Raw genomic sequence first — 26,085 nt, forward strand, 5'->3', positions numbered from 1 at the left:
TTACACGTGACGATTATCGGCTGTAACAGCAGATATTGGACAAATACGGCCGATAATGGTTCCGTGTAATAGGGCCTTTAGGCTGCCTTTGTAAATTGCAGTTTCATTACGGTACTGCATAATTTCTGTGAAGATGCTGCGGTACTGCAATGAAACTCCGTGTGTGAACACAGCCTCAGAACTTTAAGCTGCATTTAACTGGCACTGTTGTTTATTGGCTCTGTTTGCTTTTCCTGATTGCCAGACCAAACACCTTTCTCCTTATACCACAGGGCTTGCTTCTACCACCAATGCTGTTTGAGGTTTACATGCAACCATTGGGCAAAAGAATCCCCAACCAAATCTGGCACTATATTCACACGGTAATCGACTATAGATGTCTAGAAGCAAACAGAAAGGCACAAAAAGACTGCAAAGAGGCCACACGTTTACTAGGAGTATTAGTGGGTGTGAGTCACAGTTTAGACTGCTCAGTACTGATTTGTAAAGTCCATGTTGATGATGCTTCTCTAGTTGTACTACTAATTAATAGAGATGAGCGAACCTTGAGCATGCTCGAGTCCATCCGAATCCGAACTTTCAGCATTTGATTAGCGGGGGCTGCTGAACTTGGATAAAGCCCTAAGGCTATGTGGAAAACATGGATATAGTCATTGGCTGTATCCATGTTTTCCAGACAACCTTAGGGCTTTATCCAAGTTCAGCAGCCCCCGCTAATCAAATACCGAACGATCGGGTTCAGATGGACTCGAACCCAAACCCGGTTTGCTCATCTCTACTAATTAAGTGTAATCCACCAGAGAGAGCTGACAGTTTTGGTAATGCATAGCCATGGCTGTGTTCATATTACACATTCTTACATAAGGTATAGGTGTATTTGTTGGAATATCATCACTCTTAGTGTAAATAAAATACTACTATATACACTGCAGAATTTGCACACTCAGTCCAGGATTGGTGATCTGTTCACTTGGAGAGTTCCAGCACAGCAGAAACTGCTTGTTGTAAAAGTGATATAAAGTCATTGAGTGCAGCTTCATTTGCTTTGTCCTGTTTCACAGTAGCTTTCAGAGAATATGAATCAGTACACAATATCAACTCAACAAGAAAGACATTCTCTTTACTGTCCTGTGCATATAAATAGGACTTCCATGGCTGGATACCAGCTTTGCTTTTGGCGATGGTGTAAATGTTCAACACGTGAAGAGAAGACTGTAGAAGATCTGGTTCTGCATCTTTCCTCCATTCAATATCCCAGCAATGGTCTGTAGTTAGAGATACCCATTTTTTCTCAAACAGCTCAGGGGTCAATGTGACATCACTGACCAGTGTGACCCCAGCGGCAGGCTCCTGGGGCGCTTCAGAATCCAATGCTGTGTGAAAATCTTCTGTAAAATAAAACCCACGATTACTAAAAAACTTCAGTACCGTGACAATATACTTCTATATGGGTCATAGGGCAAAATGGAAAATCTATCTTGATCTGAACAAAGACCCTTACCTTCTATGAAGGATTTGGTAGCTGGGTTTCTCACAATAGGTAGCTCACATCTGCCTGAGTTCGCTCTAAATGACTCCCAAAGCCTCTTGTCGTATAAAGGAGCCAATGTATTAAAGACAGCTACCCAGCTATTAACTGGTTGATCTGTCCTGTCTGCCAAGACTCCCAATGAGGAATCAGACTTTGGACCACTGAGCACCTTCTTCACCTCATTGATTCCAGAGGATAAAAGTCTATAGTAGAAGAGACCTCGATCACGTACAACCATGTTAGTTTCTTCTTCTGTAAAGAAACAATCACTGCATTAATGACTAATGGCATATAAATATATATTTTATATGATTGGTAGACTGAGTCAGTGAGATCAGCACTGGGCAGGAGAGGAAGCCGGATGTGATGTGATCTTACCTGTAAAGCCCCACTGAAACCGGAAACTCACCGAAAACAGGGGCTGAAGGACCTGCAGGACCTTACATGATGTCACAGTCATAGGATTAGTTACATGACGCTGAGCAGTCTACACTTCAGGTACTGTATGTAGGGACAGTCTATTGTAAAGTGTGTGTGTGTGTGTGTGTGTTTAGCAGAGCTGTTTGTGTATGGTGATGTAATATAGTTGGTGATATAGTTAATAAAGGTTGAAAAGAGACAAGAGCCCATTGAGTTAAATGGGTTATCCAGCGCTACAAAAACATGGCCACTTTTCCCCCCTCTCTTGTCTCCAGATTGGGTGGGGTTTTAAACTCAGTTCCATTGAAGTAAATGGAGCTTAACAACCTGAACAAGAGAGGGGGAAAGTGGCCATATTTTTGTAGACCAAAACGGCAATCAGAATAAACCCTGGATCAACGTCCTATCATAAGTAACAAGGGTATGTGTGTGTCTGTATATTGATGTAGTAGCACTGTGTTTCAGTGGGTATGTTATTGTAGCAGAGCTGTGTGTGTGTTTTGATGTAGCAGAGCAAGATAAGTATTGTGCATGCAGCAGAACTGGGTGTGTAGAGTGAATGCAGCATAAGGGTATGTGTATTGTGTAAGTGTGGGTATAATGAACTATCATGGAGTGGGTACTCCAGTGATTTTTTTTTCTTTCAAACCAACTGGTTTCTCAAATTATTTTGATTTCTAAATTACTTCTATTTAAAAAATCCCCATTGTTACAATATTTATCAGCTTCTGTATATCCTGCTGGAAGTGGTGGATTTTTTCCAGTCTGACACAGTGCTCTCTGCTACCACCTCTGTCCAAGGCAGGAACTGTCCAGAGTAGTAGCAAATCCCCCATTAGAAATCATCTCCTTTTCTGAATAGTTCCTGTCACAGACAGAAATGTCAGCAGAGAGCACAGTGTCAGACTGGAAAGAATACACCACTTCCTGCAGGACATACAGCTGCTGATAAGTAATGAAAGGCTTGAGATTTTTAAATAGTATTTTAAAATTTTAAAAAGTTACTTACAAATCAATGTAACTTTCAAAAACCAGTTAATTTGAAAGAAAAAGATTACCCTATTTTTCCTATTTTCAGTTGTCTAAACCAGGGGTGTGTCTTATAAATCGGGTAGTTTCTAACTAGGATTCACTGGCCTCATGCATAACACATAAGCATCTAGAAGCACAGCAACAAGAAATACTTGTAAATACCTATACAATAATAAATCAGACGTCCAAGCATATCCTGACACTCAGCTGGCCGAGAAAGGAAGAGCCGAACAAGAGCAGTGAGGAGCTCCATCTTCACTGTTGGGGATATCTCTGCTTTAACGTTATCGGCATAGTCCTCTAAGATGTAGGGGGCGTTTGGAATAAGATCCCCGTGCGTGCCCAGGAGCCATATCAGTGCTTGCTTCCCCTACAGACAACAGTATGTGAGAACCAACATAAATGTACAAGGGTGACAGGAGGATTATTACTGAATAATGATCAGTTTATTACCTCCTGATCCTGGATGTTCTCTTCACAACCAGGAGCTGCCTGACATACGGATGATGTGCACTGTGGACACAGCCAAACAAGGTCCCGAAAGGTCTGCATGACAGCTAGAAAGAACAAATAGAACATTTAGCAAGTCAATAAATAATTGGTCAACGCTACTTCTTTACTCTTCCTCAACTAAAGTGTTATAAGGTGTAGACACCCTTTATGGTTTTAGCTTTTCTTTGCACACTGAGGGTGGTAGTCCTGCCCCCACTGCGCCAAACCACCTCATTAGCATATGGAATAAACTGCATGAACAGTGCTGAGTAATTTTCTTCCCTTCCGCTATAGGGACATATCTGCAGGTTGGATGCTTCTAACTTGCCGATAGTTTTCCTAAGTATTAAAGCGACTCTGTACCCACAATCTGCCCCCACAAACCGCTTATACCGTCGCATTACTGCTTTTAATCCAAGATCTGTCCTGGGGTCCGTTCTGCTGGTGATACAGTTATTGACCTAAAAAACAACTTTTAAACTTGCAGCCCTGTGTGAAATTGGCGTAGCCTGAGGATTAGACTTGCACTGCCTCTCTATCCCTCCTCCCCGCCCTCTTCACCATTAGGAATGCCCCAGGCAAGATTTTTTCTATTCATCACATGTCTAAACACTGCACAGGTGCTGGATGTGCAGTTTTAAGACAGGTGATGATTAGAAAAAACCTGCCCAGGGCATTCCTAATGGTGAAGAGGGATAGAGAGGCGGTGCAGGCCTAGGGCACAGACACTTCAGGCCACGCCAATATGACACAGGGCTGCAAGTTTAAAAATGTTTTTTAGGACAATTACTGCATCACCTGCCCAATGGACCCCAGGACAGATCTTGGAATAAAAGCAGCTATCCGAAGGTACAAGCGGTAAGGTGGGGGCAGATTGTGGGCACAGAGTCGCTTTAAGGTAGAATGAGATGCAATGTCCTTTAAAGTCATGCAGAGGCTGTAAAACTTTCTTCAACTTTATGCTAACTTTATGAGAGACCTCTAAAAAGGGGACTGGTTGCTTTTTTTGAATGAAATAATAACTTAAGTTATAAATACTAAAATACTAGTGAAGGGTCGCTGATCAATGGACTTATTCTAATGTCAGAAGAATGTCCGGAAGAAAACTGAAGATTGAACAAAACAATATTGTATTATTTTCGGTTACTCTTGTGCTGCGAACAGTGACGCCTCCTTGTTCTCTCTACCATCCCTGCTTGATTGTAAGTCATATGGAAACAAGTCCTGACTGTCAATTAAGCAGGGTCAGGAGAGGGGAGGGAGCGAGAAAGATTCCAGCCCTTAGGGCCCTATCACATGGGCCGATTATTGTGCAAAAAATCCTTATATCTTTCGAATGTAAACAATAATAATTTCGTGTGAATGCAATCAATGATCGAAAAATTGTTCATATGTCGTTGATCCCATCTTTTTCGCTGTAATTCCACATTGGTTCACTAATCGTTCAGTGTAATTCCTCACTGTTCCTTCATTTGCTGGGATCACATGGAGTAAGTGATCGTAGTAACGACCGTAACTAATGACTATCGTTCTGTGCAAATTTAGGTAGCTCTTGTTTGCAATCATTTATTGTTAAAAATCACTTCATCTAATAGGATCCTAACAGTGTCAGCAGTTTGGAAGCTAAATTGCAGAGTGTCACTACTTTATAGGGATTACATATCTAAAGTGATTTTACTGATGATAATTATTCTTTATTGGAATAATAATGGGATATAAGGTTTAGTAGGAATTTGTCAGAAACAGACTTATTATACAACAACAAAGACACTTACCTGAAGTAATATGTTCTTGTTTGTACTCAAGCAACCCAGCTAAGATTTTCACACATTTTTCACTGTATGTTCTTGCAATACGCCCTAAAAATAAAAAAATAAATATTTTAGAGGTTCCCTCTGTGTCCATTGTTCTAACAGCAAACTCTGTTTCAAAAGAGGTACAGCACAAGAAAGCTGTGAAGAATATCTCAAAGTGTCACTGTTGTTGTTTTTTTTTTTTTTTGCAGAAATCAATAGTACAGGTGATTTTAAGAAACTTTGTAATAGGGTTTATTAGGCAAATATGCCATTATCTGCATTCAAAAAGTCTTTCCCCAGGTCCCCCCCCCCCTCCTCTCTCTCATCCATTGCTCATTAACAGGAAATCTCGACTCTTTTACAAAGTCAGGCCCTGTGTAACCTATGCACAGGGGAGGGGCAGGAGGGAGATTAGTCACTAGCAGAAAATAAAGGATTACATAGTGGGACCTGTGTGAAAGCCTCAATTCAGAGGTCAGAGAGGTCAGTGCTGACTGTCAGAAGAGATAGCCAGGTGATGTAGCTGTAAATTACCTCTTTGTTGTCCTGTTTTGGTGCCTCATCTCTGTCAAACCCCTCCCCTCTCCATAAGAGAACCATGAAGACAGGGGGAGAGCTTCAAACTGCTTTTTCAAGATAAAAATGCATTTTCGGCTAATAAACATAATTACAAAGTTTCTTAAAATCGTCTGTACTAAATTCTGCAAAAAAAATTAAACAGTCACACTTTAAAAGTTTTTAGGTACTTCACAGAATGTAAAATAAAAAAGTAGTACTACTAAGCAATCCTGGGTCTCCTAGGTCCTAGGTCTCCTTCCCAGTCCCTGTATACACAGTGGTTGGCTGCAGCTGTAACATCTGTGTTGAGAAGAATCAGGAGCACAGGAGAATCATAGTATATTACCTATTGCAAAAACTGCCGTGTGGGCGAGCTGTGTAGATACATCTGTGCAGCAGACACGAAGTTCTTCTAATATGCACTGTACGTTTTCATCATTGACCAGTTCACAAAGGATGTCTATCTTCTGGTTCTTGATGTAATGAGGATCATTGTAAGAACAAAAAAACTTTTTGTAATGGTTGCTAAAATGTCCTGGGGAACTGCGGAGGATCTCTCTAACATGACACAATGCTGCAAAGCACATCTCTCGACTCTCAGAAGTACAGGCTGCCAGCAGAGGACTTTTCAGTCGGGCGAGGACATCTGACTGTACGTGAGGAAAGTCTTTTGCTAAAACCAGGAAGAGCTTGGTGGCCCCCATGACCACGCTGACATGAGTGCTCTTTAGGTAGGTGTCTAGTATGTTAAGTATATCAAATATCTCCTCTTCACTCCGGGGTTTGTAGCGCAGAAGGAATATTAAAACTTCGCTTTGTCCCCACTGATCCAAATCAGCCATCCTACATAAAACACTCAAATTAATTGATATTAACTGATATCATCAACATCATTAAGAACTATTGGACAAAGTATGCCGTTGTGGTTTTGCTCATGTGCAGCGGTCACAAACTAGTCCCAGCCCCAGCGACACAGCCAGCCCCCTTAAAGCTGGGAGAAAAGTACTAGGCTCCTTTAAAGTGACCCACAATCTGACCCCCCCAAACCACTTGTACCTTCGGATAGCTGCTTTAATCCAAGATCTGTCCTGTGGTCCGTTCGGCAGGAGATGCAGTTATTGTCATAAAAAAAGAATTTTAAAATTGCAGCCTCATGCCCTACGGGCGTATATGTGCCCTTACTTTGCACCACCCCTAAGTCCCTCCTCCCCACCCTCTTCATCATTAGGAATTTTTTATGATTTTTTTATGATTAAAAGCAGCTATGCAAAGGTACAAGCGGTTTGGGGGGGGGGGGGGTCAGATTGTGGGTACAGAGTCACTTTAACATCTCTGATGAAGGAACTTCTGGGCATAAAGCAGCTTAGAAGTTGGCTAAGGAGAGGAGAGATAAGGGCTAAAGACAAACTCTTTGATGGACTGTACTTGTCAAGGTGAAAGCTTTTCGCCTTTGCCAGTAAAAGGCAAAAAAAAAAAAAAAATGCATTCACAGGTTCACACTGATTTTAAGGGTCCTGTTACCCGAATCGATTTTTAACAATAAACCACTAATGACAAATGATTGCAACCGAGATTGTTTATCGTTAACCTGAAATCGTTCACCATATTACACAGAACGATAGTCGTTAGTTCGGATCGTTATTGGGATCGTTACTATGATCGTTTATTCCTTCTGATCCCAGCAAAACAATAAACAATGTGCAATTACACTGAACGATTAGTCAAAAAATGTGGAACTTGAGCGAACAAATGTGGAATTACAGCGAACGATTAACAATAATTTTAGGTTCAGATCTAAGGGCCCTATTACATGGGACTATTATCGTGTAAAAAAAATCATTAAATCGTTACAATTTAAATGATAATCGTTCTGTGTAATTGCAGGCAACAATTGAAAAATTGTTGGTATGTCGTTAATCGTTGATTTAGATCTGAACCTAAAATCATTGTTAATCGTTCGCTGTAATTCCACATTTGTTCGCTCAAGTTCCGCATTTCTTCACTAATCGTTCAGTGTAATTGCACATTGTTCTTTGTTTTGCTGGGATCTGAAGAAGTAAACAATCATAGTAACAATCATAACTAATGACCATCGTTCTGTGTAATATGGTGAACGATTTCTGGTTAATGATAAACAATCTTGTTTACTATTGTTTATTGTTAGGCGTTAATTGCTAAAAATCGCCTTGTCTAATAGGACCCTCAAACAACGATCAACGACGTACGAACGATTTTTCGATCGTTGCCTGCAATTACACAGAACGATTATCGTTTAAATTCGAATGATAACGATTTTTCACACGATAATCGCCCCCTGTGTAATAGGGCCCTAAGACACATATGTGTAACTTCATTCATGACACATGTCAGCTTTACAATGAATACGTTTTTATTACAGTAGAGGTGAAAAGTGTTAACATTGAACTAAGCAATATGTACCTGTTTAGCAGATGATGAGCAATGGGCTTGTTGATAACTACTCCACCTTCTCCTTTCAATATTTCCTCTAGAGCCCGTAAACAGTTCACTAACACTATGGGGTCAGGGTCTCGCAGTAGACTGTACAACTCATTTACTAGAGCTCCGTCTAAAAAAAGATCAGACACGGTTTAGAATATATAGATTGACACAATACTTAAAAATATGTAACTGTATCTGGAAAGTGCACTGGAATTGGAATCTTGCTGGCTAATGTATTTATTGCATCCGCTCTGAACCGCCGCGATTCCGGGTGCTATACGTAGCACGGGACCGCGGCTATTAGCGTGCACGGTCCAATCGCCGTGCCCGCTAATTAAGTATTCAGATGCAGCTGCCAAAGTTGAGAACACAGAATCTTTTTGGATCTTTAGGTTGGGAAGTAGAGTTCCCTATGGGCTTAATTCTAGACATGATTTAATTTTAACATACTAATAGTATTTTATTTTTGTTGCATGTATTTTCCTGTTATGTGAAGTTTTGAAAATAAAGGACTGCTTTTACCTGCTAATCCTGGTGCTGGACTATTTCCTTTGAGTATTACTATACTATCAGTGTGGCTATACTAGAAGTCCCCCAGGGGGGCTTCTAGTATAAGTGTAAGAAAAAATGTTTTATTATTAATAAACAAAAACCCTCCCCTAATAAAAGTTTGAATCACCCCCCTTGTCCCATTTTATAAATAAAAATAAATAAACATGTTTGGTATTGCCGCGTGCGTAATCGCCCTATTAATTTATTTTATTCCTAATCTCGCACGGTAAACAGCGTAAGCGCAAAAAAATCCCAAAGTGCAAAATTACGCATTTTTGGTTGCATCAAATACAAAAAAATTGTAATAAAAAGCGATCAAAAAGTCGCATATGCGCAATCAAGGTACCAATAGAAAGAACACATCATGGCGCAAAAAAAAAGCACCTCACACAGCCCCATAGACCAAAGGATAAAAGCGCTATAAGCCTAGGAATAGAGTGATTTTAAGGAACATATATTTGTTAAGGGTTCGTTCACACGTAAAGGATCCGCAGCAGATTTGATGGTGCAGATTTGATGCTGTGTTCAGTTATTTAGATGAAATCTGCTTCGGATCCGATACGTGTGAACATACCCTAAAAATGGTTTGAATTTTTTAAAAGCCATCACATAAAATAAAAGTTATACAACTATATATATAACAACTTAAGGAACATATATAACAAAAAAAAAAACAAAAAAATAAAATAAGTGTTTGTTTTTTTTTCAATTTCACCACACATTGAATTTTTTTCTGGTTTTGCAGTGTACTTTATGCAAAAAATTCAGCCTGTCACTGCAAAGTACAATTAGTGACGCAAAAAATAAGGGCTCATGTGGGTCTCTAGGTGAAAAAAGTGCAAGTGCTATGGCCTTTTAAGCACAAGGAAGAAAAAACTAAAACGCATAAAGGGTTAAATGAATATTACTAATAGCTTACCAATTTCCACATCCGATTGTTGCCTGTGCATCTTGGCACATCCCAGCACGGCCACTCTCCTTACATAGGATGCTTTGTCTCGTAGTCCATTCTGAACAGGCTGTTGTATGTATTCCTGGATGCCTGGCATTCTGGGAAAGAAAAAATAAGTTTTATGGTAAAAATAAGAAGTCACCAAATTTAACAAATGCTTTTTATGTTTATTGAAGGTCACTTAGGTCTAGTGCTTTGGACAGTAGACCCTGGATGATTTGTATCCATTGTGGGATAACAAGAAGAGTTGTATATTTTCTGCTGCTTTAGACAATGTGATGTTCCTTTTATAGATCCTGCACAATTCCCTGTGAGCCTTATAATGAAAAGCAGCAATCCAGAAATTGCTTGAAATGGCAAATCTTACAGAGGTTCTGCGGCCTCTCCAGCCCTGGCTGTTTCAGGAAGTACGTATTTACTAAACAATTCCGTAACGCCCTCCGTGACGTTTTACTGTTATTCGAACTAGAATCAGATGACTTAACTGGAGTGAAATGGCTCCGGGCCTAATAAACTCGCATTTAACTGTATGTGCTCCTGATTAGGAGCACATAGAGTTAAAGGGCCAGCATCAGCATCTGAAATCATGGACATTTTCGGGATTCGCATAGGGTTCTATAAGGCATCTGTGCCAAAAATTATAGGGCATGTCCAGAATTTTTGGCCCTATTTTTCTACTCTTCAGGAAAAAATGTAAAGCGTGTTAGTTTCAAATAGAACCCTGCGAGTCAGTAAATCTATCCGGATAGATTTTCCTAATGTGTGTAGGGGGCCTCAATCATCCCTGTGCTAGGTCTAGCAAATAGATGTCAATATAATAGTAAAAAAAAAAAAAAAAGTTGCATAGTGGCAGCCCTGGGACAAAAGTTCCAAGATGAATGGTGAACACAAGAACTCTTTTATACGTGTCTTTCAGTGTTAAGTAATATATTTAAATGGTTTAATAAACCACTGACCTGAGGTTGCACATACTCCGCAGTGCCAATCCTCTCACCATAGGGTTGGGGTCTGTGCAGTCTTTACATAGCGTGTTGATTGTTAATAGAGCCAAATCTGGTTTCTGCGAGGCATATGTACACATATATAAGTACACCAGTTTCTTTTGCACAATATCTACAGTAGCGCTGGCTTTAACCATCTCCATAAAGACGCTGGATACATCATCTCCATGAGTCATGTGCCTTGAAAAAAAGAACACTGCACAGTTTATTATTAACACATTGCTATCATAATTTCAATCCTGCCTGTGATTCATGCAATCTCTGGATGTGTCACAATAAGTAATAAGGTTAATGTAGCCTACTTATTACATCTCTTCATAGATGCTCACCACTGACCATACAAAGATCTCCCATCTGACAAACACTGCTAATAAAAGCCCCATGAGGAAAAGGAAACACAGCCTAGACACTGCCAGCACAATATTTATGAAATGACTGGGAGCTGAAGTGATCAGCCCAGTCACTAGAGCACTGGGATCCAAATGCAAAAAGCTTAACATGATAACATGCCCCCCCCCCCCCCCCCCCCCCCACACACACACACACACACAATGGATTTCCCCTAATTTCAGCAGAACAGTGTTGCTGATAAAAAAAATAAAAGACTTTGTATTCTCTGTGTTTAGTCAGCTAATATCAGTATAACTTTAATTCCCACCTCCCAGCAATCCTATATAATCCCCTGGATCTAGGGCATTTCTCTGTCCAACCAGTATCCTCTGTGCCAAGAACCCCTTATCAGCTGCCTACATAAAACTTAAAAAAAAATGTTTATATATATATATATATATATATATATATAATGAAACTGGACATTCATGTGCATTGATAGGATGGGTGGGATAACTATCCACTGAATGTTGGTTTGTCTGCCAGTTATTGAAGGTTTGTAGGTACCTTAAAGGGGTAGTACGGTGTAAGACATTTTTTCACTAAACAGCACACATTACAAAGTTATACAACATTGTGTTGTGTGTTATTTAAGTAAATGGCCCCCTTCCCCATGTTCCCACCCGACCGTGGACCCCGAAGTGTGATGCTGTATACTTATGGAATCACTGTCAACCCCGGCCACCATCTTAGGACGACCACGTCATCATCAGGAGTGCGGCACCGCCCTATCAATGTAAATATTAGAAGAGTGATGTAGCAGTGGTACATTCACTTTAAAGTAGCCCTGATACCACCATATTGTACTATGAACGGTTCCTGGCTTAACTCTTTACACATGATCTGTCTCCCTCACCTTCCTACAAAAGGACGCTGGTTGACCTCAGGGAGATCAACCAAAACACTGCAGAGACACCATCACTCTCACCGTCAGTGTATTCTAGAACATTGCCCCCTGGGAAATTTAAATACGCAAAAGAACACTGCAGAGACACCATCACATGTCTCGACGTCAGTGAACTAGCCAGACCTTCCCTCTGGGAAGGAACAACCAAGCCAAAGGCGTTCTCTAGTCAAGGAAACCACCTCAGCAAGGTATCCATCCACAGACAACTGTTTCGGGGTTTTTGCCCCTCATCAGTGTGGAGTAGGTTTCTGGCTAGTGGGAGCAATGACTAGTAAGTGCATGCAAAAGGACGCTGGTTGACCTCAGGGAGATCAACCAAAACACCGCAGAGACACCTTCCCTCACCTTCCTAACCCATGTAAAAAAGTCCCCTCTATCCCTGTTATGTTCATTGGGCGTTTGTTTGTGTTATATGATATGATATGTACTTTATCATATGTTCAGCGCCCTGAAACCAAGGGGCTATAAAAGTAAATAACCATAAAAATAATATATTATCTGTCTGACCATTAGTATGATAATGGAAAATGGCAATATTCAGTATACTGCATGCCACCCTGGGGCTAAAATCAATATATTTTAAAGGGGCAATTACATTATTACTTATAGAGGCTGGATTTATTTTAATTTTTTTGCACCAAACACTTAGCTCAATGTTTACTAAAGTTTCCTTTGTCCCTTCTACACCTAAAAAAGACAAAAGCTACAACATCTGAAAAGCAATGAATATTAGGATGATATAATAGCGATTCTCTGTACAATCGAAGTGACCAGTCACAGTCGGTGGCGTCTTCCTTACCGGATCACCTTGTGGATGACATTCCGGTATCTCAGTCTGTCTCCTTGGATCATGTGAGGATTAGAGAGCGCTTTCTTCAACTCCCTCACAGCATCTTCAGACCCCAGGTATGGCATTGTGACTACGGTGCTGGGAAACAAGATAGAGGCCAGACGGATACAGGCAATTTCTTAAGACTGAAAAAGAAAACAATGAATGTATTGGAATCAATGGCAACGCTTAAAGTGTCACTGTCATTTGGGAAAACTTTTGATAAGTTTTGATCGGTCCGGGTCCGAGTGTTCTGACCTGTACCGATTGGAAAACGAGCTGGGAGGTGACCACTCTGTTGCACGTCGGACTCCATAGACTTACATTATGAGCCTGACACAAAGCGATAATCGTATGGTCAGCTTAAAAGATGCGATCAACAACACACGGGCGATTTTTTGATTGTTGCCTGCATACAGACAGAAAGATTATGATTGAGGGTATGTTCACACTGAGTACTACAGGCAGAATTCCACGGTCAAGCTCTCCGCCACGGGATCCCACCTGCCTCAGGGTCACACAGTGTCTTCATGGGATGGCTCGCGCGCCTCCGCTTCCATCGCTGATGTAAATTCTTTGAGTGGTGGGAGCGTAGGCGCACTAGCCATCCCATAGAGACACTGAGGCAGGTAGGATTCTCTCCGCCACAGAATTCCACCTATAGTACTCAGTGTGAACATACCCTTAAAGAGGTACTCCAGAGAAAAGCTTTTACCCAGTAATTGAAACACATTAGGGTCCATTTAAACAGAAAGATTATCTGACAGATTATCTGCCAAAGATTTGAAGCCAAAGCCAGAAACAGACTATAAACAGAGATCAGGTCATAAAGCCTGAGATTTCTCCTCTTTCCAAATCCATTCCTGGCTTTGGCTTCAAATCTTTGGCAATCACCTATCTGCCCCCCTTCCCGATCTTTTCCCCCCACCAGAAAGTGAAGTAAACTCATTCTTCCCTAATGACTGTTGACCCCCGGGCTGCTCTGTGGCAGCCATTTTGTGACAATGACATCATCAAGAGGGAGGCGGGTCTAAGCCCTGTTAGGCCAGCCTCTCTTTGTCAGATGACTCAGGTTGCTCAGCTCTGATTGGCTGAGCCAGATGTAAGCAATCTAACAGTTTTACAGTCAGTTAAGGTCCCATTCCACGGGCCGATGGGGGCCCGATCAACAATGTAAACGAGCACCAATCTGCTAGATCGTCGCTCGTTTACTGGGCCTATTCCACGGCCCGACAATCGTTAGCGAGGGCTGCAGGGACATTGTTACCGATGTCCTTGCAGCCCTTGTTTCATACATTACCTGTCCAGGTGCAGGTCTTCTCCTTCTCCCGGTCCCGCGCCGCAGCAGCTTCGGAGTGGCCTGTCTAAACTGACAGATCGCTCAGCCAATCACTGCCAGTGATTGGCTGAGCACTCTGTCAGCTCAGACAGGGCGCTCCAAAGCTGCTGCGGCGCGGGACCGGGAGAAGGAGAAGACCTGCACCTGGACAGGTAATGTATGATGTTTTGAAATCATCGGTCGCCCGCCGCGCCCGCTATTCCACGTAGCGATGCACGGGTGGCGACTGATGATTTTGGGTTTGAACCTAAATGAATGATCAGCCGCTGACACGTTCATCGGCTAATCGTTCTCTTTATTCCATGGAGTGATAATTTGCCTAATCGGGCCAATTATCGCCCCATGGAATAGGCCCCTTAGTCATCACAGGAGACAAAGTGCATCATGGGAAACCCCATACCAGGAAGTGAAGAAAAAATTAAGACACCAACTGGAGGTTCAGGGACCTGCAAACAGCGGGAAATTCAAACGGAGACAGACTCAGGAGGGATGGTAAGTGGGAAAACTATGTTTATGATTGTTTTTTTTTTTAAATCAGCGCCGGAGTACCCCTTTAAGGTCCTGGTCCCACAACCACAGAAGTCCACGAGGCGGATCCTTCCCACAGCCCTCTCCTGATTGGACACTACAGCTGCCAATCAAACCTGGGGGTGAGGCAGGGAACAATGCAGGAAGCTGAGGGCAGAATATACTTCAGTGAGTGATAAATCCGGCCCATTGTATTGTGTAATATAGTAGCAGAGCTCCTAAACATGACGGAGAGCCTCCCCCTCCCCTATATCACTGCGATCACTGCATCTGATCCCGGGAAAGCTGGGTGGCTGCCATTACAGGGATGTGGTATAGTGAGGAGACATCCCAGCCATGGATAAGGGCTCTCTCATACTGCTGCTGCTAGCCCCCCTGTATATGATGTGCTGGGGGTCACATGACTGGACACACCCGTAAAGAGTTAACACTTTTGGCGGGAGCAACTAAGCAGAAGCCCCGCCCTGTCCCGCCCGCTCCTCACACACGGAAGACAGGAAGAAAAAAAAACACGGAAACGGTATGACAGTTCTGTAGAAACGGACGGTCTTACCGAGGATGGCCGATCTACCGGCATAGCCGCCGCACTTCCGGGATGGTAAGACGTAAGCAGCAGAGTACTGCAAACATCGATGTGGAGCTGATTGGCGCATGCGTGAAGTCTATGGCAGGCCGGTTAGGAGTAAAGCTGTGCCGTCCCTGTGTGGGCTGTAGCTAATGGCTTCACTGATTGGGAGAGATGTAGAAACTCTCATTCAGGGAGTGACCAATCAGAGCGCAGCTATAAGGGATGTTAAAATATGAAAGACGTGATGTGATTGGCTGCCGCTGTCCTACTATATGGAGGCGTCCGGGCTGTAGCGTATGTCTGAAGTCATGTGACTCCGAGGATGCGTGAGACACGTGACTGGCATCATACGGGCCCTTCAAGGGGCTTCTTAGGTGCATACGCTGCGTATTTACTGCTGCGATACGCAGCAAATACGCAGCAGATACGCAGCAGATTACATCTAAATAACTGAACACAGCATCAAATCTGCACCATCAAATCTGCTGCGTATCTGCTGCGTATACGGTGTGTGTGTTTGTACCCTAAAGCGTTTAGGCTATCTATCTGATTGGTGGTGGGACTGTCAGGTTTCCCAGATTGGACAGCTGTCCGTCGCTGAGTAGGACCGCCCCCTTGACTACTTTATATGAGATGAGATTTGTATGAACAGATGTGAAGTTATCCTGGAACTTTTCCTACAAACCTATAGATTAGTTAACAGGCTGCCCAAAGGGTGGGCTCCATTCTCCACTTGACCTTTAAAAGAGTGTTCCAGCACCTACGGGGCTGTATAGGGGGTCTTTTTTTCCGCCATGATCTCTAGTTTTTATCAATACCGTATTTGATATTAATAACTTGTTATTATTGTTTTTTAATCAATTTTTATTAATTTCTTTATATATAATGTAACGGGCACGGGCAGGCGGCGGGGAGTCAGCGGGGCCATAGTGTTTGAAGCCGGGAGGAGGAGGGGGCATGAAGAGCGGCACTTCTGTGAGCGGCGGTGGAGCGGGCGGCAATAAGATAGCACAGGTACTACTCCCCCATTATCTGCAGATAATGGGGGAGTAGTACTTTGTATATGTGCCCAGCACCGAGCAGGGAGGGGGGAGGTAGATGACACTTGCTCCCCAAAGTATTCCATAAATGTATTCAATCGCAAAGTACAGTGCATAACATTACATACACACATCCATTGTAATTCCAATGGAGTGTTCCGCAGGGGCGCACTATATATAGAAGTCAATGGTACTCATTGACTTCTATATATATAGAGCGCCCCCTGCTGGACACTCCATAGAAATTACACCGTTCGTCGTGACGTCACTGCTTTTGAGAGAATTCTAACACTTCCTTATACACTAAATTAAGGGAAATAGCAGTATAGGAGCATTTCCCATAATTAATGTACATTAGAAAATTGTATAACTTTCCATAAGTGATAACATATCAAAAATAAATTTTGGCCGGACTTCTCCTTTAAAGTGACTGTACCACCAGGCCCAGGCTGAAGCACTGGAGGCAGGCCGACCCACCCTTAGTGGGAGGAAACCCCCTCCCCCCTATGATAGGGTTCCATTGATTCTAATGGAGTCACGTCATGGAGGGGCTGGGTTTTCTTCCCACTAAGGGTGGGTCGGCCCGTCTCCAGTGCTTCAGCCTGGGCCTGGTGGTACAGTCACTTTAGGGCCCTATTCCACCGGACGATTATGGTTCAGATAATCGTTAACGATTAATGGTCTCAAACGACCGCTATTGCGAAAGACCTGAAAATGTTCACTCATTTCCATGGAACGATAATCGTTACTTATGATCGTATTTGCGATCGTTTTTCTTCGCTATTTCTTGCGTTCGTATCTACTGCGAACGACCGAACGACGTCTTATTCAATGCGAACGGTTTGCAAAAGTTTTGCCAACGAGCAACGATAAAAATAGGTCCAGGTCTTATAAAGTGATGAACAATTTCTCGTTTGGTCGTTAATTGTTAACTGCATTTCAAGCGAACGATTATCGTTTAGAGTCAAACGATTTAACGATAATCTGAATGATAATCGTCCGGTGGAATAGGGCCCTAAGAGTCAAAGAGGCGTTCCCGAGCTCCTGAATAGCTGCAAGCTGGGATGTCTCCTCTCTCCCCCTCCCTGCTTCATTGACACCTGGAGTCCCAAGCAGGGTCAGGTATGGGAGGGGGGTAAGGAGATATTACAGTTTTTGCACTGCAGGAGCTCAGAAACGCCTCTTTGACTCTTTGTTCAATAGAATACATTAATTTTTCTATGTTTTGGAAGCACAGCTGGATATTTGAAAGTTACCATGTGTCTTATGGCCCTAACAGTTATCTGCCTGCAGTATGGAACCTGAATTGCAGCTGACCGTTTCACTGTAAACAATTCAAGTCTTCCAGTACTTATCAGCTGCTGTATGTCTTGCAGGAATTGGTGTATTCTTTCCAGTCTGACACAGTGTTCTCTGCTGCCACCTCTGTCCATGACAAGAACTGTCCAGAGCAGGAAAGGTTTTCTATGGAGATTTGCTGCTGCTCTGGACAGTTCCTGACACGGACAGAGGTGGCAGCAGAGAGCACCGTGTCAGACTGGAAAGAATACACCACTTCCTACAGCAGCTGATAAGTACAGGAAAACATGATATTTTTGAACAGAAGTAAATTACAAATCTATATAACATTCTAACACCAGTACCCCTTTAAAGTGTCACTGTCGTGTTTTTTTCCCCAGAAATCAATAGCACAGGGGATTTTAAGAAACTTTGTAATCGGGTTTATTAGGCAAATATGCCATTATCTGCATTCAAAAAGACTTTCCCCAGCCCCCCCCCCCCCCTTACTGCTCATTATCAGGAAATCTCAACTCTTTAACATCAGTCGAGCCCTGTGTAACCTATGGAGAGGGGAGGGGGGAGGAGGGAGATTAGTCGCCAGCAGAGAACAAAGGATTACACAGCAGGACCTGTGTGAAAGCCTCTATTCAGAGGTCAGAGAGGTCAGTGCTGTAAATTAACTCTTTGTTGTCCTCTTTTGGTGCCTCATCCCCCTCCACCCCTCCCCTCTCTATAGAGAACAATGAAGACAGGGGGGTGAGATTCAAACTGCTTTTTCATGATAAATATGCATTTTTCAGCTAATAAACCCAATTACAAAGTATCTTAAAATCGCCTGTACTATTGATTTCTGCCAAAAAAAAAAAAAAAAAAAAATTAAACGACAGTGACACTTTAAGTGTTTTTTTTTTTTTTTTTTTTGGGGGGGGGGGGTTGAAATACTTCTACAACTTCAGTAGGGAACACAACTCTGCATGTCTACTAAAGCTTGCCGCAATTCATATTAGAAGGAACAATGTATTTCTTTTATCCTTTCCAGATCGTCGTTTGCTACCTGGAGGGTTATCATGAATGGGACGCTTATTCCCAACACGCCCATTGCCGTCGATTTTTGGCAGATCAGGAAATGCAGTCACATCCGGCTCTTTTTTCTATCTCACATGCACAGCGACCATACAAGCGGATTGTCTTCCACATGGAAAAATCCCCTCTACAGTTCACCAGTCACGGCCAAGATCCTTCAATATAAGTTGCAGGTATTTAAGACTTAAGCCCTTATTACACAAGCCGATCAAGCGCCGACCTGTCAGGTCATTGCCTTTTATTACACAAAGCGATTATCGGCCAAATCCATCTGATAATTGCTTTGTGTAATAGGGCCTTTATACTGTAGTTGCTGACCCCCCCTTACATCATCCTACTGTCACTCAGCTGCTGTTTGTTCTATAATGTATCACCTCAGGTAAGATCTTTAAGGCTGAAGTCCCAGGATGCCTCTCCTCTTGCTTCTGTAATGATACAGATGCACTATATACATTAGTGTGTGTAATTGTATGAAGTCATTTATTTATAGACCTCCCCTTTATTCCTCCTAGGTAAAGAGCAAATGGATCAATCCACTGGAAGTGGGAGCCTGCCACATGCTGCCTTTGGATGACTGTGGAACGGAGACCGTATCGGTGACTCTAATAGATGCCAACCATTGCCCCGGTTCTGTTATGTTCCTGTTTCAGGGATACTTTGGTACTGTCTTGTATACAGGTAAATGTGAAGAATTTTTTAAAATGTCACTTTAAGAAACTCGCACCCTCTTGGACCAAGTCATATCCATTTGAATGCAAGGTTACTGGTTTCTGTGTTCTTGTACCCCAACGGTACACAGATCCATAAGTAACAGTATCCAAAGGTGAATAATACATCCTCCGTGGCACACTGATACTATGTTAAACCCCCTTGAAACTTTGTATGTGTGCGCATGGAGGAATAAAGTGTTTTACTATGTGAAGTTACCCGCTTTTGGTTGCTGTTACTTATGGATCTATGTCATAGGGACTTATGTATTAAGCATAGAATGAGCCCCTTCTGACCTTCCTGGCACATTTATATATCCTGGCTTACTGCAGGAGACTGTAAAGCTACTGACTATCAGCCAGAATCTTTGCTAGAAACGCTCCTTCGGCCGATAATTGGCCTGTATAAAAGTGACAGCAATCAGCTGTCCACAACACATATCACTGTGTACACAGGGGTTTGTGCAGCCAATAGTAGAGGGAAACTGACTGCACAGATATGTATATATCCCTGCTCTCAGTTTCCTGATCACACTATCGGTGCATACTTATCTTCTGAGCTGCTGTGTGATCTGGCATCCCGCTCTCGTCTCTCCAGCTTTGACCGCCGCTGTATCTTCATCCAGAGTGAATGACAGCCAAAGGAGGCTGGATAGGATATCTAATCACAAGCAGTGCAGAAGGTAAGTATGCACTGATCTGGAAACTGGTATTGTGTGATCTGGAAACTGAGAGCAGGGATATATACTGTACATATCTGTGCAGTCAGTTTCCCTCTACTATCGGCTGCACAAACCCCTGTGTACACCTGTGTGGTCGACAGCTGATTGTAGGATGTCAAATCACAAGCAGCGCAGTATGCACTGCTTGTGTGATCTAGAAACTGAAAGCAGGGATATGTACAGGGAGCTGTGCTGTTCGTTTCCACGACCGTACGAACGTTACAAGGATCACTTGTGTTGCCCGTCTGTTCAATTTTTTTTTTGTGCCGTGTAAAGGAGCTGCAAACTAGTGCCAGTTTTGCTTGTTTGTGTAAAAGCACCGAGCCAGTTTCCAACAGCAAGCCAGGGAGAGTAGTGCTCAGCCGAGTGCACCTGTTTGTCCATTCTAATTGCTCCATAAAGGTTTATCCTATGGGAGTAATTTACCAAGATTGTCGTTTCCCATGCACTCACCTCCCTTGCTGCCATGCCGGTACTATGTCACTCAGTCCTTGCGCTGTGGCTGCTTCTGCATTCAGTGTCATGTTGGTTCCAGCCACGGCTGAGGTGTGGGAGCAGGGAGGTGAGTACATGTTTTATTTTCCTATCCACCCCCTCCCTGGGCACATACCTAAAACCTATGCTTTCTGAACATATATAAATATTAACATAAAATCAGTACACTATACATTGTTTTCTATTAATAAGTTTGATCTCCAAGTGACAGCTTTCCTCCTTCTTTTTTTTTTTTTTTTTATTGAAGGTGATTTTCGATATGACCCCTTAATGCTTGCATGTCCTCCACTGAGAAACCTAAAGATTGATGTTCTGTATTTGGACAACACAAATTGTGATCCTGAACAAAGGCTACCCTCTCGCCAGGAGGCAACTGAACAAATAAAGGAAATAATTGAGAAGCATCCATATCATGACATAGTGATTGGTAAGTAGGATGGCACATAGGTAAACTGGCATAAATTATAGCTGAAATCTATGCCCAGCTCAGAGCTGGTGTAGATTTCACTTCACTGTGCCCTCCAACTGTTTCACAACTACAATTCCCATTATGTCTGGCTGTCCAGGCATGTTGGGAGTTGTAGCTTTGCAATAGCTGGAGGGACACAGTCTGGCACCACTAGCATGCATGAATGTTGCAATGCATGGCTGATGCAAGGGTAAATAAAATAATAAAGATGTATACCTACTTGTCAACGTTCCCCCGGTGTTCTGTGATTCCACGCTTACCGCAGCTGCCTTCTGCACTTCTGAATGTGGGCAGGTAAGTACATCTTTATTATAATACACCTTTAAAGCGAATGGACCAGTAGTACATTGCTTTGTGTTCCTTTATATGAATATACTGGTGCTGGCATGGGGATTCCGATGCCGTGGTCCTTTTTTTGAACCACGGCCAGGTTCCCAAGCACTGCACAGTTTATAGCCAAGCACCAGCCTGGCATGAAATGTGAGTAAACCCCTCCGCTCTGTGTCACAGTTCCATTAGAATCAATGGAGCCGTGTCACAAGGGGGGAGGGGAGATTGTCACACTGGCGGCCCGCCCCCACTGCTTCATGCCGGGCCGGTGCCTGAACATAAACTGGTGCCGTGCTCAGGAACCTGGCCATGGTTCAAAAAAAAGGACCACTGCACCGATCTATTCATATAAAATAAAAAAAAACTGAGGGATGTACTACTAGTACATTCTCTTTAAAGCAAGGGCTTCATGGACATCTCTAATGATACATTTATATATATGCAGTCCTTGCTGCTTGATAATCCATTAGGCTCTGTGAGCAAGTGCCAATCTAACAAATAGGCACTCAGTTACCCAGGATATCAGGACGTGTAATATGGCCTTACAAACTCTTTTGAAACTTGTTTCAAATCTTTCAGTAAGATAGTGACTTATGAGTCTGTACAGTTGAGGATAAAAGATTGTATATGATATAGTGAACCCACCTTTTTAGGGAAATCTCCTTGGGAAAAAGTATGTAAAATAACTTTTTTCCAGTCTTTATCCGTAGGGGAGTGATTTTTACCTACCCTGTTGCATTGTGTGTAACTTTTACTTATGTTCTATCTATTGCAGGCCTGTATAGTATAGGAAAAGAATCTCTGTTGGTAGACTTGGCAAAAACCTTCCAGTCCTGGGTTGTTGTAAGTCCCCAGAGATTGGAATTGCTCACTCTTCTAGAAATCGAAGATGTTTTTTCGGCATCGAGCGGAGATGGCAGACTACGTGTTGTGGAGCAATCTGAAGTGAATTACTCCAACATGGTAAACTGGAATTCTATCCATCCCACCATAGGCATTCTTCCAACCAGCCGGAAAGTAAAGGTCTGGCACAGAGATATCCATGTGGTTCCCTATTCTGATCACTCATCCTATGACGAGCTTATTGAGTTTGTTTCTCGAATAAAACCCTCTTCTATTATTCCCGTGGTTAAAAAGAAACAATGCCTATCTCATTTCAAGCAATACTTGAGCTCTGAGAAAGCTTCTTATTGCACAAAGATCCCCGATTCTGTAAAATCCTTTATGAAGACTCAGAATGTATCAGGTAAAGTGGACACTCTCAGGCTTAAAGTGTCATGTAGGCCGATTCCCCGAGGGGTTGAATTTGATTCCAATGAAGTGAATTTACAATGTATTACAGACCTTGATAGCAGTGGTGAAAGCTTAGAAGAAACACTAAAGTCGGTAAAGCAGGAGAAAGAGGAGAATAACGCTGACCGTTGTTGTCTACAATGTGAACGAGCACCGATACCATTGACTGAGTCGACCGTTCTTACATCTGATACAAATGACAACCCACTTTCATCTCCGTCCTCTGACATCTGTGAAATCTCTAAGAACGAGTTTGAGATGCCTTCAGCAATCTCGTCTCCGAACAACACGAATGAGACCGTAATCTCAGACTCCTCGATTTTCTGTAAAGAAATGAGTCAAGCGGGAAATGACGGTCTTTCAATATTGCCCTGCAAGAAGCAGAAAAAACTTGATTCTAAGAACTTTTATCATCAGGTAGAAAGATATTTCAAAAGTTCTCATACATAAAAGGTGCCAGGTACAAGGATTGCTTGCTAAAAGGGTTTGTATCCCCTATAAGTGCTTTGGATTACAAATTATGTACTTATTTACATGTGCAATAACTGTCGGCTTATCGCTTCCAGAACAAAAGGGTTGGGCTTTGAAAATCCATCAAACCCGAGGCCTCCATACACCTTATACTGGTGGCAGCCTAATGGTGGAACCTAGGGGGCGGCGCATGGTCACATGCTCCTCTGTGCTCAGCCATCTTATGGACAGACTCACCACAGAGCAGGGCAGCCCTGGAGGAAAAGAATATGATATTAGTTCAATGAGGCACACAGGAAGCTGCTGTCAGTATATACAGTCAGTACACTTACTAATACTGTACACTGAACTGTTTTACTATAAAGTTGCCAACCCCTTTAAAAGATAGCCACATTTTTTTATTAGGAGAATAGACTTTCCTGCACTGATCATTTCCTCTGGCTGCTTACATGTCATTTCTTGGCTACATGCAATACCTGTTAGCAAATATAGCAATAATCTAGTAAGAATGTGCGTAAAAGAGAATACATCTGAACTCCGGACTCGAGGGGGCGTTTCTTTGTTAATCTGCATCCTTTATTTAATTCTGCACTTTGGAAACTGTCCTGGACCATTATGTTCTGCAGCAGAACCTATGGTGTTCTGGACCGTTGGCACTAAAGATCCGTCCAGGTTTTTTTCATATACAGTATTTATAGTTTTTGTTAGTGCGAAAAAGACAAAAGCTTCCAATTTTGCTACGGATGTGTTCACACAGACACAACCCACATGGATTCTGAAACTGAATGTGCACTGATTTCCATTTTATCACCTGTCTCCTACAAGTCACTTTTTGTTCCCATGTGTACATAAGAACAGAGTTTGATTTCCTCTAAGAGAATGGGTTATCCAGTGTTTTATTTTTTCATATACTGTATTGCTGCACTGTTGGTAAACATTAAACATGTTATGCAGCAATATATAAAAATAAATTAAATGCTACTTAACCCCTTTAAAGATGGTCATTAAACATGAACATGCTCAAGTTCGTACAAAGCAGAGTATACAGTATTTGAATAGTGGTGGCTGCAGAAGTTGAACGCTGCCCTAGGGAGTCCTGGAAAACATGGATACAGCCTATGGCCGCATCCAGCTTCTTCAGCCACCAGTAATTTGAGCGTTCTCGAGATTGGCTCATCTCTGACAGTCATTGAATTGAGTCTTTTGTGCCTGTTATACATTCATTGTCCGATCACATTACTTTTATCTATACCTATGTCAATGCACACAGTGTTTTTACGTTTTATATCAATAATTAAATTATGGAAATTGCTATATAAAATAAAGATTTAATATTCCTGGTTCCAGTTTTCTTCTATCGTGGATCTACATACATTATCTAAAACTACTGACATGTGAAGGATAATAAGCTCTCGAATACCTTCTTGTTCCCTCTTTCTTCCTCATCCTTGTGTAACTGACATGCAGCTAAAGGCTGAGCCCCAAGCAGGGATGGGAGGGGAAGCAAGGACATTAGGATGGTATTGCTGATAGATATCCCCTAGAATAAATATTAAATGAATCCATCCCTCATTAAACGTTTAAATCACCCTTTTTTTTTTCAATTAAACCTCAGGAATCGCCTAAATTATTAAATTATCACATTCCTGGTCTCACATCACATCCAAAAAATTGTAATAAAAGGATAAAAAAGTCACATATACATAAGTACAAATCACGGTACAGTAAATGACGCCCCGCCCCGCCCCGTAGTACATTCACATGTTCCAATTTGTGTCAAATCCGCAGCATTTCTGTACCATTTAGCCACACCCCAAGGTGCTGATAGCCTGTCTGATCTAATAGTATAGTTGTAACCAGTAGACTACTATCCGGCATAGTGAACTATGTGTAACCATGAGACTTGCACCTTATAGAAGCCTAATCTACCTGTAGCTATAACAGTGAGCAGCTACTCCCTCCTGGTTGGTAGGACTGTGGGTTCATCAGTGTCTTGCAGCTGTGTGACCTCCCTCATATAGCAGTGTGTATATATCCAGACATGTATCATGTTAAGGGAATACTCTCATGAGCAGGGGAGCAGCTTTATTTTATTCTTTTAAAATGTATGTCAATAATATAAATGGCCACAAGATGGCAGTATATACACTGCCTCAATGTCTGTCTGCATCTAGGCACTGGAGCTCAGTCAGCATATGTGATGTGATACAGAACTAAGATCAGCATTATCAATACCATTACAGAGGTGTGCAGACACATTATGGTACTAAGTCTCATGGTTATGAATGTGCTTTAGTTTCTCTTTTTCGCCTCTAGTTTTTGTGATAGTTGTTTTTCATACCTAGTAAAGATAAGATAAGATAATCCTTTAATAGTCCCACCATGGGGAAATTTAGAGTGTTACAGCAGCATAGTAATTATGACAAGGGAAGGTAGAAGAAGAAAAGGTAAAAAAAGATACAATAAAAACATTAGACTATTTTAGTTCTTTTTATGGAGTGATCTCTGCATGGGTCGGTGTTGGTTGTACAGCCTAACCTCTGCAGGAAGGAATGACTTCCGATATCGCTCCTTCTCGCACTTTGGGTGAATTAAACGGTCACTGATAGTACTGCCCAGTGCTATCACGGTCTCATGCACAGGATGGGAGTCATTCTCCAGTATGGAGCTGACCACTGACAAAATCCTTTGCTCCCCCACCACCTGCACCGGTTCCAGGGGGCTTCCAAGGACAGAGCTGGCCCTTCTGATCAGCTTGCCAGTTTGTTCCAATCTCTGGTTGATATGTCACTCCCCCAGCAGGCCACTCCAAAGAAGATGGCTGATGCCACGAAAGAGT

General features: G+C 42.3%; 2 protein-coding genes across 7 annotated transcripts; one reads left to right on the plus strand and one right to left on the minus strand.

Moving 5' to 3' along the window:
* Window positions 1–747: 747 nt before the first annotated feature.
* On the minus strand, window positions 748–15,605 carry AP4B1 (adaptor related protein complex 4 subunit beta 1). 4 transcript variants are annotated; one of them, XM_069944789.1, is made up of 11 exons: window positions 15,341–15,605; window positions 12,891–13,066; window positions 10,750–10,974; window positions 9,761–9,891; window positions 8,269–8,416; window positions 6,176–6,672; window positions 5,251–5,334; window positions 3,437–3,540; window positions 3,146–3,353; window positions 1,502–1,783; window positions 748–1,385 (listed from the first exon to the last, which is right to left on the minus strand). In XM_069944789.1, the coding sequence occupies exons 2-11, from the start codon at window positions 13,004–13,006 to the stop codon at window positions 967–969; spliced, it is 2,214 nt and encodes a 737-aa protein (XP_069800890.1). In that variant the 5' UTR covers window positions 13,007–13,066; window positions 15,341–15,605; the 3' UTR covers window positions 748–966. The 4 variants fall into 4 exon arrangements, with proteins under 4 accessions (XP_069800890.1, XP_069800889.1, XP_069800892.1 ...); XM_069944788.1 differs by having other exon boundaries at window positions 748–1,388; window positions 15,341–15,604; XM_069944791.1 differs by lacking the exon at window positions 15,341–15,605 and having other exon boundaries at window positions 748–1,388; window positions 10,750–10,853; window positions 12,891–12,976.
* DCLRE1B (DNA cross-link repair 1B) lies at window positions 15,271–24,587 on the plus strand. Of its 3 annotated transcripts, XM_069944793.1 has the most exons (6): window positions 15,271–15,385; window positions 18,716–18,932; window positions 19,272–19,437; window positions 20,931–21,110; window positions 22,258–22,728; window positions 22,825–24,587. In XM_069944793.1, the coding sequence occupies exons 2-6, from the start codon at window positions 18,744–18,746 to the stop codon at window positions 23,223–23,225; spliced, it is 1,407 nt and encodes a 468-aa protein (XP_069800894.1). In that variant the 5' UTR covers window positions 15,271–15,385; window positions 18,716–18,743; the 3' UTR covers window positions 23,226–24,587. The 3 variants fall into 3 exon arrangements, with proteins under 3 accessions (XP_069800894.1, XP_069800893.1, XP_069800895.1); XM_069944792.1 differs by having other exon boundaries at window positions 22,258–24,587; XM_069944794.1 differs by having other exon boundaries at window positions 18,845–18,932; window positions 22,258–24,587.
* The last annotated feature ends 1,498 nt before the right edge of the window (window positions 24,588–26,085 follow it).

The sequence above is a fragment of the Dendropsophus ebraccatus genome, chromosome 11 (genome assembly GCF_027789765.1).
Source record: "Dendropsophus ebraccatus isolate aDenEbr1 chromosome 11, aDenEbr1.pat, whole genome shotgun sequence".
NCBI classification, from domain to species: Eukaryota; Metazoa; Chordata; class Amphibia; order Anura; family Hylidae; genus Dendropsophus; species Dendropsophus ebraccatus.

Bases quoted from the DNA above. Each gene is read 5' to 3' on its own strand.
- AP4B1 (XM_069944788.1), bottom strand. From the start codon at position 13,006: ATGCCATACCTGGGGTCTGAAGATGCTGTGAGGGAGTTGAAGAAAGCG. The intron at 5,335-6,175 runs GTAATATACTAT...TTTTATTTTTAG, and splicing joins CACGGCAGTTTTTGCAATAG to GGCGTATTGCAAGAACATAC. The intron at 3,541-5,250 runs GTAAGTGTCTTT...TGTTCTTTCTAG, and splicing joins ACAAGAACATATTACTTCAG to CTGTCATGCAGACCTTTCGG.
- DCLRE1B (XM_069944792.1), top strand. From the start codon at position 18,744: ATGAATGGGACGCTTATTCCCAACACGCCCATTGCCGTCGATTTTTGG. The intron at 19,438-20,930 runs GTAAATGTGAAG...TTTTTATTGAAG, and splicing joins TGGTACTGTCTTGTATACAG to GTGATTTTCGATATGACCCC. The intron at 21,111-22,257 runs GTAAGTAGGATG...TATCTATTGCAG, and splicing joins ATATCATGACATAGTGATTG to GCCTGTATAGTATAGGAAAA.